This window comes from Haliaeetus albicilla, chromosome 3 (genome assembly GCF_947461875.1).
Source record: "Haliaeetus albicilla chromosome 3, bHalAlb1.1, whole genome shotgun sequence".
Taxonomy (NCBI): Eukaryota; Metazoa; Chordata; class Aves; order Accipitriformes; family Accipitridae; genus Haliaeetus; species Haliaeetus albicilla.
In genome coordinates this window covers 42,571,409-42,585,819 of record NC_091485.1, presented here as the reverse complement: position 1 = coordinate 42,585,819, position 14,411 = coordinate 42,571,409, and the positions used below count along the sequence as shown (strand labels likewise).

Below are 14,411 nucleotides of genomic sequence, written 5' to 3'. Positions count from 1 at the left end.
CTGTTCACAACTTCTCTTATTCTGGTACAGGGTTACTGTTTGCCTCCATTCAGTGAGGGAGTGCTTGGAAAAAAAAAATCTGTATCCTGCATGCAAAAACTTCTACAAAACAAAGGATGTTTTTTGTGAAATATTTTGTAACTTGAATGGGGGAGGAGGTGACAGCCTGTAGCTGATAAGTGAAATGTAAATTCTTTGCCAGGACTTCATCATAGTACTGACAGTGCTTTTGTGCTAACAGAGTTTTCTGGGTACATTTAAATCTTTGGGTGTGGAAGAGAATCATTGGCAGTTACTGCAGAAATATTGTTAGGTCTCTCTAGGGTGCAGTGGCTTTACCAGCATAAAAGAGACGAGTGGAGCCCCTCTGGGATTAATTTTTGATTTTTAACTATTTATGAGTGAGTTTTTCTTCCTCTTTGATCTCCAAGCCAGATTAAGATTTGAGTTTACAGTGTCTAGGAAGGCTTGGCCTTGGAAGGCCACTCGGTTCTTAGATCATTGCAACAAAGAGAGGGGAATCTGAGTGCATGGAAATAGAAGGTTTCTAACAAAATTCAAGTACAGATGTTTTGGACACCCATGCTTCCTAGTCTGTGAAGTTGCTGTTCCATCTTTCAGTTTCTTCATATCCTCACGATACTGCCTAACTGAGCATGGCTAGTAGAGTCCCTACCACTCCAGGTGAAAAGGCCACCACATTCCAGCTTAATTGCCCGTCATAGCTTGTTTTAGTGGTGAAAGAAGGTGTGGTGATGGAACATTTCCTCCAGCAGAAAGGAACGGAAGCTGTTTGCCCGTTTTCTGCTTTTTGCTCTACTCATAGGTTTCTGCTCTACTGGTAGAGAAAAATTGCTTTATGCCCAGCTGTTTTCTGCCAAACTGTTATTGCTGCCCTTAATACATCCTGTCTGGTACTGAATCTCCTTCTGGTTTAATCAGCTCAGCTTTTCTCTCTCTACTTTTTTTTTTCTCTGAAAAAAAAAAAAGTCCCTAAAATAGACTTTGAAGTCTATATTAAGGGTTGTTCATAGGTAAATTATTTGACTAAGATAGCTCATAATTTAGTTTACTCATTTAAGATATTACCCTTTTAAGACACTGCACATCTCGTGCAGCATTTCTTGAAACACCAAGAAGTGGAATATTTAAGAATTGCAAAGATAAGACAGTTAAATGTATACGTTGATCTTCAGTTTTATTTTCTTTGTATCATTTACCCTTTATAGAGTTTGTATTTTCAGCTCTGAGGAGATAATAAGCCAGGAGTATGGGCACACAGTTGACCTTTATTGGATTATGGTGTTAATATTTTACTGCTAATCAACAGAGCCAATGTAATAGTGTATGTATGCTTTGCCTACTCCAGTTATGAATTATATGTTAACTGAAACAATATTAATTGGCTACCTTAGTTGCTCTCAGCTTTATGTACGTAATTCATACTTGGTAGTGATGCCTATAACTAAGGGTGCCTTGCTTTTTCACTGTACACGTTTTTGTTTGCATGTAGCTTTGTTAAAGTTTAACTCTGTAGGCTCCAGTTTTCCAAGGGAGAGGCAAAGCTGTTGTAAGAGTTCTGACAGTGGGATTAGAACTGGAAATAGACAGCTGATATTATGAAACTGCTTTTTAAAGGCATTGAGAGAGGTAATTTTTGCATACCTTCCAAGAGCTAGATAAGTTTTCATGGCGGGGGAGGAAAATACCTTTGACTGCACTGTTGCATTGTGGGGGATTGTGGATAAAGTCTGTCTGTCTACCTGTCTGTCCATGGGTTTGTGGTAGAATCAGAAAAAAGATCCCTGGGTTTGGGGAATGTGATGGTGATATTGTCATATATGCTTTAGAAGTAGTATTGTCATATATCCTTTTGAAGTAGTTGACAGGGATATGGAGACCAGTGGAATAATTTTCTATGTTAATAATCATTCATGTGAGATAAAACATCTAGCTCAATGGTGCACAGTAACCAAACTAACTGGTTCTAGGAGATGCATTCCGAAATACTCATCTTGCCAACTTCCAAATCTCCTCCTGTACTAAATTGCTACCTTCTCCACCTTTTCACAAATCGCATCTTTTTATATGCTTCTGCCCTGCCTTCTGCTTCTTTATATGATTCACCAGGAATCAACACAAGTGAGAATTTAGCTGTGGCATTTGAGATGTTTCCATACCAGTTTCAGAGGTTGCCACATAAGACGTGCCAGTTCAGAGAAAGAAGAATGTGTATTTTTGTTTAGCAAAGGTGCTAGAAGCTACTGGCTTCAGAGATATATTTAACGTGAACCATGACAGACAGTGAGTGCCATCTATCAGGATTGAAATGATGGAGGTTGTTGTGAGCTGTCTGGGGAGCCAGGAGGAATTTTACTCCACTGACGCCCAGTTAATTTTGTGTTCTTTGCTCCATATGCTTTGAGAAGTCTTATGAGCTTGACACTTTAGAAAATTTGTGGAGGTTAATTGAAAGGGTTGCACAAATCCTAATTGATGGAATTAACAACAGAATACAAGCCATTGCTGTCAGTCATGTCTCAACTACTTGAATAAACTTTCTTTTGGAACTAATGTTTGGATCAGCGTTAAGCTGTGTTCTTTGATTTCATCCTTGAATCATCCTTTCCTGTAAAGGTGAATTCAGTAATCTTGGTTTCAAAGACTTCCACCTTTTTGAAAATACTTCTGTAAACTACTGGTTATGTCACTACTCTTTGCCTTTTGCAGCTGGTTATTCCTTCAGTTGAAGGACTGTGTTGTTACGCAGTCTTGGGTTTCTGATCTTCCTACCCTGCTGTTCTGTTTCCCTCTAGGTAGTGAATGGTTTTGCTAATTTGATACTTTTTAGTTTTGGTTTATTGGGAAGTTGTATTAAAAGAATGTTTAAGTGTAAAATCCTCTCTCAAAAATAAGGAAAAGATCAAATTAAGATTGCCTATGCATGCTTCATTTATTCCCCCTTTACGTAAATAACTCCATGATTGCAGTCCATGTTTTCTTTTGCAGTCTCTTTAAATAGAAGGTGGAGAAGCAGGAAGGGAGCTTCTATATGAAATCTTACGATGGATTAGCAGAAACATTGGAAAGATGGTCTTGTGATGTGAAGAGAACAATCCAGCAAGCAGAGCACCCAAGAGCATATTAATGTATAGATAACATCTGTTTGGAGGTTATTGTGGGAGTGAGTGGCTGCACTAGCTTGTATTTTGACTTAAAGGAGCTGGTTGAGAGGCTGAAAGGAACCTGAGTATGTGATTAAAAAAAAAAAAATGGTATTCCTGATTCATGGTAAGAAAAAAAGCAAAAGTAATAATGGTATTGACTTTAGATATGTATGTCTCAACATAGCTGGAGATCTGTAAATAAAGGACTCCTTGTAATTAAGAGTGTTGAAGGGCTACAAATTTCCAGAAGAAAATACTAATTTACAGTGGCAAGCTGTCTCAATATGGAAAAAATATAGGAATAATAGTAAAAGTCAGAATGGCTACATGAGGATCTATTTAGTGACTTGAAGACTGAAAAGGCTTTGTACAAAACAGAAAAGTGAAAATAAGTAATTACAGCTAAAGCTCAATATGAAAGAAAGGGACAAGCATATGAGTGAAATCTACCCATGGTTCATTGTTTTATATTAGCAGATTAGAAAAGCATTAAGAAAGGTTTTTATAAATCACTAGAAAGATGAAGAAAGGGATGAGCCTGCGAATAGAAAAGGAAAGCAAAGAATAGATAATACAGTTACTTAAATTAACAACAAATAATGCCAAGCAAAAAGGACAGATTCAGTACCTTTTAGGTGTTGGGTATTATTTTGGTCACTAGAATTCAGCTGTGTGGATTGATTTTGTTTTGTTTTAAGTGTTTAAGCAACTGAATCTGGGGTTTTTGACAATTACTTTGAGTTTCCAGATAAGTACTATTTTTATTCTTGTACTGTTGTGTGAAAGGGTGGCTTCTGGAAATCACTGGACCGAATAGTCTCTGACACCTGTAAGATATAATGGACAATTAACTTGTGAGTACCTAGCTAAAAAGTAGCCAAAATGGATCACATTGAACTAACATGACTTTCTCCTCTTATTGTGCAGTAACTATTGTGAAAGAGAAGCAGTAGCTGTATTCTGACTGTGCAAGTATTTCTGGCTTGTGCTATTGTGACATTTGAATAAGCACACAAGAGAAATGTATAAATTGGTGGATTCTTGGATTCTTTTTTTATTAACCGCAAAGACCACTTCTCAAGGTATCACAGTTGCAGTTTGATTGCAGTAAAATCACTCTTGTTTCAACTGGGTTTCTGATTGACAGAGAGCATTTGGTTCTGTCAAGCTGAGTGGACCTACTAAAGGGTATTTTGAGTGCAGTCTGCATTGGCTTGAAAGAATTGTGTTGTGTTTAGTAAGGATTGGGAAAGGAGAGAAATAAGTTGAAATAAGTAAAAGAATTCTCTTCTGTATCCATGAAGAGTAAGAGAAGTAATTTGACATAATTTATTCAACTCACCTAGATCTCTTATTGTGAAGAAAATTCTTCCAATTACAAAAGCAAGAGATAGGGTGATGTGGAAAATGTTAAAGGCTTTTAACTACAAGGATATTTTAAGAATCTTTGATCTATGCTTATGTTAGGAAGATTGGGGAGGTGACTTCCCTGAGGTATCTTCAAGTCCTAAGTTTATAAGATTCTACAAATGAGGTGGTTAAAATTGTCTGAAAAGTGTTAATCCATTATACTTTGTCCTGCTATGTATGTTGCTGCTAATTCTCAAGAATTTTGTGCCAGAAAAAGTTTTCTGCATTCATGGCTGTCAAATACAAGGAAGGCTTTCCTCCTGAAACTGTTCCTTTTCAAATGCTTAATTTCAGAAACTTAAGAGTTGCAGCGTGCCTTTTGTACATAACGTGTGTGGGCTTTTTATATCAGTGTCATGTTTTTTTAAAAGTACATAATTATCTTGAAGCTAAGAGTGCATGTTTCTGGATTTGTGCGTGATATTACAGTAGTCTTTAGACTTGGTGTTACTCTGAGAAAATTAGTGTTCTTTGTAACCTCTTTGGTCAGCCAGTACAAATATTGTTAAACACTGAAGAGGAATTAATTTCAAGTTGTTACATTTAAACTTTAGATGTTTTATGAATTACTATGGTAACCAAGAGCTTAATTTCCTAATTAAACTGTATGAATCTGGCCTTCAAGGGCTTCATTTAAGATTTTTTTTTTCTAAAACTACATCTGGCTCCTGATAATCCAATTTTGTGTACTAATGAGACAAATTACTTTAAGTTGTGTTAAGGGAGAGAGGAAGGAAAAAATAGTCCTTCATAGTATCTTTGGAGAGTATCTTCCAAATTTTCTGCATATCCTTAGTTGTATATTGGCCTGTGTGTGCAAGCATGTAGCAAGCAGCTTGAGGAAAGTGATTCTTCCCCTCACTCTGACACATCTGGAGTACTGTCTTTAGGAACCCCCAGTTGAAGAAAGACATGGATGTGCTGGTGTGAGTCCAACAGATGGCCACCAGGATGGTTGGGAGCTAAACTACATGATGTTCAAGGAGATTGGATTTCTTCAGCCTTAAGAAGAGAAGGCAAAGGGAAGATCTTGCTGATGCCTACAACCTAAAATGGGGCCACAGTGGGAAGACAAGGGGCAACAGACACAAATTGGAATGTGAGATATTCCAGTAAGATACAAAAGAAACATTTTATACCAGGAGGGTAGTCAAACACTGGAATGCATTGACCAGAGAGGTTGATTAGAAGACAATTTTTGAAATATTGGTTAGCCCCTCTCTTAAAACAATTATTCAGTATTTGGATCAGTTCTGGTTAGTAGGCCATGATGCCCTCTACAATTTTGTTACATTTGCTATAGAGTACTCTCGAGCGTCTTCTGGAAAAGGTCTGTAGGCAGCTGTTCATTAGTTTGTACAGAAATAATTGAGTTGATGCTTGATAGAACAAACCAAATTTTGAAAATGTGTGGTGAAAGCCTATTAAAGATACCCAGCTGTGTTCATCAGATAAGGTATGATTAACTTGTATGGCATGGTTAACAGAATAGTAGGGTGTTGTAAAATAGATAGTATATTTTATTATTCCAGTTGGAAAAAAACAAATAAGGGCTTATATTCCCACCAGTACCCCTTCTTAAACGTGTATCAGTTGGTCCAATAGAAATAATTATCTTTGTGTAAAGACTTTGCCTTGCTTCTCTCTGTAGTGGCTAGAGTAATACTTAACGAAATTTTTAAAAGCATTTCTTTCCCCTTGAGCTGTCTAAGACTTTCAGAGCTCCTGACATGGGGACTGGAGAAACCTAGGAATTTATTATTAAATCATATTTTTGTCCTTTAATTTCAAGGGAAGTTATCCAAGATAGTCAGTATAGCTGGAGAGAATAAAAATGAAAAGGTTCTGTGCCATCTCTAATAGCAGTTGTTGGTCTTCTGTCCTGATTGCCTGCAATTGTGGGGTGAGATCCACTTCATTTGTGTGTGTGTTGTTTTGGGTTTTTTTGTTTGTTTTATTTGTTTTTTTTTTTTCCTCCTGGCCTTACCCTTAGGGGGAGCAATGTTGAGATACATGAAATCCATCAGGGCATAGTACAATGGAGGACACAGCTGACAGGGTTAGAGTGGTTACAGTAAAGCTGAAGGAAGTAATGCCTTTTGCTGATACTTGGTCCTGTTTGGGATATTGCTCTGAATGAAGAACAAGTCCAGAAGAGCTGTGGGTTTCTTGACCTCTGCATCCTCTCCCTCCAGTGTGGAGCTTTGCCTAGGAATTTACTGTTAATCAGAATTACACTGGAGTTTTGTACGCATAATAGCTAATCATAGTCAATTTTCTTTGTTGATTCCCTTATTTCACAGTGATAAGTTTCTTTGATAAAGTTTGCTTTCATTTCATTACAACACTAGCAATGTTATAGGCTTGCTTTTCTGGGGGACTTACGTTACTGAGTTTCTTTGGCTTAATGGCCAGATAACATATCCATTTTCTACTGAATGTGCTCTTTTCAGCTTTATATGGGAATGACATGGATATCTTTTTTTTATTTATATTCTCACTGAGAGCTGCAAATACAGGTCAGACTGAACTTACATTGATACTTGTTTGAACTGGCTAACTTAGAAAAGATAATTTCTTTTTTGTCTTTAAAAATATGATTTTGTTTACTGTGATGCTTTTGACCCAAAGTGTAAATAGTATCTGCTGTTATTTCTCTGGGATGCATTTTTTGATCTTAATATATTTTGTATTGCAACTGAGGAGAAGCAATGTGTTGTCTGTATGTCTTATTTGCATTCAGTGGGCAGGCCCCCATGACAGTGTGAGTAACTGTTTTAAGATCAGAGGAACAGAGTGCTTCAGTGGTACACTGCTGATCAAGTACACGTTTTACATTTTTTTCTTCCCCTTGAGTTACTGGTTTTTTTTTTTTAGAAAGAACCATAAATATTATATGTGAGAACTGAAAAGCTGTGAAGCAGTCAGAATATTTTTGAACTGGTGAGATGGATAAAAAAGTGACTGAGACTGTATTAGACTGAAAAGACGGTTGCTGGAGAAAAGGGCCAAAGGTCCAAACTTGAAATGAGAAGTGTTGGTAATTTGGGATTTTTGGTAGGATACAGAATAAAGAAAATTTCCTCTTTTCAAATTACTGTCTTTGATCAGATACTGATACCTTAATGTGGCTGGTTTTAATTTAATTTTAAAATGGATTTTAGGCTCCTTTTTTTATAAAGACAGTTGCACGGTTTGTCTACATGTATAAGCAAATGGATGTACTGAATTATTTGCTGTTCTTAAGTACATTTGTTCTTTACTATTTTTTACCTAAAGTTTCTAAATCTCCTCTTTAAGAGAAAGAGATTGAATTTCCCTTATATAAGGTTCTAATCTCTGAACTTTTAAAATATTTGTCAATATGATGATCTGTATGACAAGGCATACACAGGTTGACTACCACTGACGTTTATTTGATGGTGGTCTTGGAAAGTGTCAGAAAGAGAATTGGCTTCAAAACATCTCTGCCACTCAAATTAAGGATTTGTAAAATGGTTTTGGAACTTTGTTCTTTTGCAGTTTAATTCATAATAGTGGTTTTAAACACTGGTGTTTATAATGTGAAATTTTCCTAAACTGTGCATAAAGCAAAAGATGAATACTAGGAATCTAATTTGTTTTTCACTGTATTAGCAATGTATATAGCTTTCTTATGAAAATGATAGCACTGTTTTTTCAATTTGTTTATATCTGTACACCAATTATAACAGCCTTTAAAATTCTTTTATGACAACATTTCACTTCAAAACATATTTGTTTAATTGCTTGCAAATAAAAGACTTTTAAAGTGTGTATCTGTGTTCAAGGTAGGAACTTTCAAAATAGAAGCTCGAAGCAAGTGTTCAGGGCTGCTTGATGGAGGCAAAGTTATTTTGAAATGTAAATTGTGAATGTATGGGGGCCTTTTCTTTAGGAGTTGTGTGTCTGAATTTATTGTAGTCCTATTTCAAAGGTATTAAAGAGATACTGAATCACTTCTATGTTGACAAATGAACGCTTTACTTTCCCCAGTGGATTTTTTAAAATTCTACTAAGCACCAGAAAAATTGTTTGGAAAATTAGTAAGAAACAGCTACAAATGCATGATAAACCTACATTTTAAAAAATTGTATGTTGAATCAAAATTAGATACTAAGCCCCAAACTATATATTTTTATTCCTCTTGAGGGTAAGGTCATTTTGATGAGCGGGATGATGGAAGTGGACTGGTAAGTGGTAAACCTTAAAATGGTTGGCAGGAAAAAGGAGAGTAAGAAATGAGAAAGCCTTGAATTTTCCGTTATCTAGATATCTTGGAGATGACAAAACATGTTGCGTAACTGTTTATATGGAGAAAATACACTCTGAAAGCGGTGCCAATGATAGCACTTTACAGAGGTTGCATTTCCCTTGCTCCGTACATTGTAAGAAACAGTTCTGGTCGTTACATAGAAGCAGCTGGTTGCAGTTACCAATTTATCCCTGTCAAAATAGGTGAGAATTACCTGAGCTACTGGTGTAACACTTTTCTAAATACTATGACTCTGTAGGCTCTAAGATACGGTTACTATAAAGTTATAAAATAGTTTATGATCTGCAAGTCACATAGTCTTGTTTAGTTTTGTGTTCTGTCCTCTGGGATGGCTTAGAACAAGGCAAAAGCTTGCACAGATGCAACATAGAAGTGTCTTAAATTACTTGGAGGAGGAAGAGTTTACTGTTACAATCTTGGAGAATTAATTGTAAATCTGATGCTATCGGGAATATGAAATGTTCATTGATAGATGTAGAGCTCTGACTGACATCTTTGTAATATGACAAAACCCTGGATACCTCTGTGTATTTCATATCACAACAGTTCTTCACTTGGCACTGTTACAAATACAAGTGCTGTTCCATTTTACCAAAAAAGTAAGTTTAAAGCCTGTGACTTTTTGCCTGTGACTTTTCAGTTTAATTTCTAGGAGTCTTCCCTCTTTCTCACCTTTCAATTTCACTTTATATTTAAATTTTCAAATAAAACTCCTTTCACCTTTACTAGTTAATGAAGTGTACTTTAGTGTGCATGTTTATTGTTGAACTTTATTTAATATTTAAAATATTCTATACAATTTCTTTATAGAAACGATTACAAAAAGAACTATTGGCATTGCAAAATGATCCACCTCCAGGAATGACTCTAAATGAAAAGAGTGTACAAAATTCAATTACGCAGTAAGTATACATTCTATTTTATTTTTGCTATCAAGCTGAAAAGCGTAAGTAATTAGAAGTTCTCTGCATGCCACTTCCACCACTTATTCCAAGTAACATTCTGCATTTTTGTTTTTAGTCTAGGGAGTGAAACGTTGTTCTACTTAATGAGCATATTGCAGTAATGTGCTGGACACTCTTAGGAACTGGATAGTGAATTCATTAAATTTTTATTAGGCATTTTACTGTCTAACAAAATGTCAATTGGTAAAACCTTCTGCATATTTTAGAATAAAATAATTTAACAATCTTTCATAGCTAGTGACCTGTGAAACCCCTGTAGATTTACTGAAATAATGGAGTAGCTGATTTAGGGTTTCTACATTATTTGTATTGAGTATATTTCGTAGCTGTTAATTTCCATTACCTTCTTTCTCTAAAGCAAGTGGAAGAAACTTCTTAAAGAGCAAATTTATCTAAGTATGTTTTTCTGCACTTTCCTTCCTGCTGTAGTTTTTTCTGTGATTAGTGAAACAGAAGGAGAAACATGGTTAAATATTGTGTCCTGTCCATTGAAATGGACAGAGATTGTTCCTGGTATTAATTTAAATTATTATTTTAATTGACTGAAAGTCAAAATATTTAGACTGTGTTGATATTTCTTTTAGATAATTTTCTTAGTTTAATTTTAGAGAAATGTTAAAAAAAAATCTTAGCAGATGTAAACATTTATGAGAGTATGAATCTCAGGCTGTATATTCTGGACTGTATTATTGATTGATGGATCAATTTAAAAACGTAACATAGAGCTGTCTTCTCATGTTGCTTCACATATTGTCCTGGTTTTGGCTGGAATAAAGATAATTTTCTTAGTAGCTGCTATAGTGCTGGGTTTTGGATTTAGGATGAGAATAATGTTGATAACACACTGATGTTTTAGCTGTTGCTAAGCAGTGTTTATACTAAGTCAAGGACTTTTCAGCTTTTCACGCTTCACTGCCAGCAGAGGCTGGGAGTGCACAAGAAGCTGGGAGGGGACACAGCAAGGACAGCTGACCCGAACGAGTCAAAGGGTATTCCATATCATATTACGTCATGTCCAGTATATAAACTGGGGGGAGTTGCCTGGGGGGCACCATGGCTCAGGGGTTGGCTGGGCATCGGTCAGCAGGTGGTGAGCAATTGCATTGTGGATCACTTGTTTTGCATTATATTATTATTATTATTATCCCTTCCTTTTCTGTCCTATTAAACTGTCTTTATCTCAACCCCTGAATTTTACTTTTTTTTTTCCTCCCCAGTTCTCCCCCATCCCACTGCAGGGGGGGAATGAGCAAGCAGCTTGCATGCTGTTTAGTTGCTGCCCGGTGTTAAACCATGATACATCTGCATTTTTGGTGGTGGCACTCAGACCATGTTACGTGAGGCTTTTCTGAGCCTTGTATATACTGAGTTAAACACTGCTATTGCTTTTTAAATGATGCTGGGGTTTGTGATACTTCATGCAGATGCATATGACTGAATCAAATTGAAATAGCACCTTCCAGAGTTTGGTACAAATAGTAATAAACTGCTGTACAATTGTGAATTACAGCTTGTGTTTCTTGCTTTACTTTGGGTTTTCTTTTGGAAGCAAGATACTTACATTTTCTGAAAAAGGGACTCAGTCTAATATTGCAAGTGTTTTTCACTCATTTAAACAAAAAACAACTGTGAAGTGAAAGTTTACAGCAGATGAAGAGATGTAAAAGGAAAAAAAATATCTGTTGAGTGGTTTTTTTTCTGTTTGTGGATTTCCATTTTTCTTAGAATGTCTCTGTTCCCAGAGTACTACCTTATTGTTTTTTTCTGCTATGTGCAATTTTTATACTTTTCAATACTTTGCAAGTAAAAACTTCCTGTTTGCTGTCATGCTAGATTTTGGAATTGTCACTGTTTAAGAAGCTTACTGTCATGAATAATATCGTATTTTTTATCTTTGTGGTTTTTTGGTGCCAAGTAGCATGTTCTGAGTTCATTAATCAAGTTGCCGTTTGAACTGGTGCAGTAAAGATTTGTGTAGCAATACAAGCTTGGATTTGAAAGATGTTAAATAAAATAATTGGATCCCGTGATGTAACTGGGTTGTTTGAAATGTTAAGCAATCATGTATTTTAAATACACGAAGATTAGAAATTTGAGATGGCTAAACCGTAAAGCACACAGGAAAGATGGGTTCTAGTGATTCCTTGACCATAAAAGGAGCAATGTCCAGGCAGAATTATCTTCTACTTAGTAAATGAAACTATTTTAAAAACTTGAAAGTGGAGGTTCTGGATCGCAAGGACTAATAAAACTGAAGAGTATTGGCGCACCATGTGTATAAATGTAAAATCAGGAGGCATAAGAAGAGATAAGTGGTCTGGGGTACAGATAGATTAAATCAAAAGAGTCTTCACAAAATTAAAATATGGAACACTGATACAGCCATCACCATGCTACTGTTGAAGATGCATTCCTTCTGAAGAGTGTGACAGCTAGCAGTTCAGTAGAAAAAAGAGTAATAGAGGGCAAGATAAAAACGTGCGTGGCTTAAATACAAGGGGAGAGTGTATGTGATATGAGGATGGAGAGGTTGGGAATAGGGTCATCAGGACTGCCAACTGGAGGAGATGTTGACTTTTCTGAACACGCTGCTGTTCTGAAAAATCTTGGCTGCCTCACTTGAGTCTGATATAAATCTTATCTGAGTATTTTTGTAGTCTCTTGCTGAATCTTTACCTTATTGTGTTGCTCAAATGTGTAAAACTCAACGAAGGGTGAAAGACAAAAATGGGGAAGTTATGCTGCAAAGGATGGTATTAAGTGATCAACAATAGAATGCCAGAATGACAGAAGCTAGATAGCAGACTGTTGCTGTATGTGTCGAACAATATGCAAAGCATCTATTTTTGACTGGATTAAAAAAAACCCCGACAACCCAACCCAAACCCAAGAACAATAAACAACTCACACCCAGCTACCCCCTGCCAACTCCACCTGTCAGTTACTTCCGTGTTATTATGATGGAAGGAGCAGAAGCAGAGGAAAAAAAAATACTGTGATATGTTGAGGTGTTATCTTTATTACAGTTGCAAATCATCCTTTTTGTTTTGTTTTTAATTTTCTGTGACCTTTTCCTTTTTATACTATTCACTTTTCCAGTTTTGGTTCCATTGCCTGCCAGGTTATATACCATTTAATTTCTGAGTTTTTCACAGATGTAGGTGCAAGAGGAGCATTGTCCTTCCCCTTTGGATACAGATTTTATTTTAATAAACTGTATTGATGATTTCCTTGACAGAAAAGTAAAACAACGTGAAAGAGAATGCGTAGTAGTTTATTTTGTTCCAAGCTTGTTTCTGTGTAGAAATAAACTTTGGAACAGATCTTTGTTTCAGCTTTGTTGTCCCACATTAACAGTCATTTTATTGGGAACTGATGAGTCTGTGTTGAATTCAAGTCATAATTACTTGTATAATTTGCTGCACAATATCAATGCTTGTATGTAAAATACCAAGCTTTTTTCTTTCAAATGTAGATTTGATGTGTTACTCACCTTTGTGATGGTTATGATACTAATGGAGAGTTTAGAAAAATGGGCTGTGATTGGTAACTGATTTGATTAGTCCTGTGCTCCAGGAGTAAAATTACTTGTCAGTCCACAATGCTAACAATTTTTTCCCCATTCCTTAGGTGGATTGTAGACATGGAAGGTGCTCCAGGAACACTATATGAAGGGGAGAAATTTCAACTTCTATTTAAGTTCAGTAGTCGGTATCCTTTTGATTCGCCTCAGGTAACCGCTTTCTTCCTTCTTGCTTAACGCTACCTTTAGGTTATAGCTGCATGACACATGCTGAATATTAGTATCATCCCCATATCCTAATGTGAGGTTTAGTTACTTTAATTTGTATTAAATGCATTGTGCAGATGCCTTTTCTTTTAAAAAATGACTCTGCAGTGAGGTATAGTGCTGTGACAATCTACTTGGTTTCGTAGGAGATGAAAGAGCAGTGTAAACTGGAGGCTTCTTTGAGGTTGATATTCATATCATGTGAAAGAGCAACACAGGGTAAAGTGGGAAGATCCCCTTTACTGTGGTGTAGGAGTAGAGTAAACAACAAACTGCTTCTTTGTCCCCTCTCTTTTTGCTTCCAACTTTTTTTTTTCTAGTTTGTTTTTAAGCCTCTTGCATCTTCCCTGCTGCCATTATTCATATTCATACAGCTGGAGCAATATTGTTCTTTTGGTAGGGATTCTCATAGATACATGACATCTTTGAGAGGCCTATAAATCTAGTGGTTACAGTTGAGATGTGAGATACTGTGTTGCTTTCATGGCAATGTAAAGAACTGAAGGGACAGCAATACTACTAGGCTGCAGAATGAGATCTGTACATCCATCCCTCCATTACCCGAGGGAAATGTTACAAAACACGGCTGGTAAGAGTAGTGTTCAGCTATCAGTGCCGCTTTTCTGAAAAAGGAAGAAGAAAAGCAAGAGTGCCTTATTCTTATCCTGTCTGTTTCAGCTCAAAGTTCCAAGAATGATCTCTGACACTTTTCTCATTGGTGTTGAGACTGAAGCATGGAGCTGAGAGAGACACTTAAACCATAAACATGACATGTTTTTAGGTAC

At 36.3% G+C, this 14,411-nt stretch overlaps 1 protein-coding gene across 2 annotated transcripts in view; it reads left to right on the top strand.

Moving 5' to 3' along the window:
- Positions 1 to 14,411, top strand: part of UBE2W (ubiquitin conjugating enzyme E2 W) — a 33,459-nt gene that overhangs the window by 8,617 nt on the left and 10,431 nt on the right. For both annotated transcript variants that reach the window (XR_011324048.1, XM_069779531.1), the window contains exons 2-3: positions 9,682 to 9,773; positions 13,467 to 13,569. Coding sequence is in view for 1 of the 2 variants with exons in the window: in XM_069779531.1 (XP_069635632.1) it covers positions 9,682 to 9,773; positions 13,467 to 13,569 (195 nt within the window). In the remaining variant the exon portion in view is untranslated. The remainder of the gene's footprint in view (positions 1 to 9,681; positions 9,774 to 13,466; positions 13,570 to 14,411) is intronic.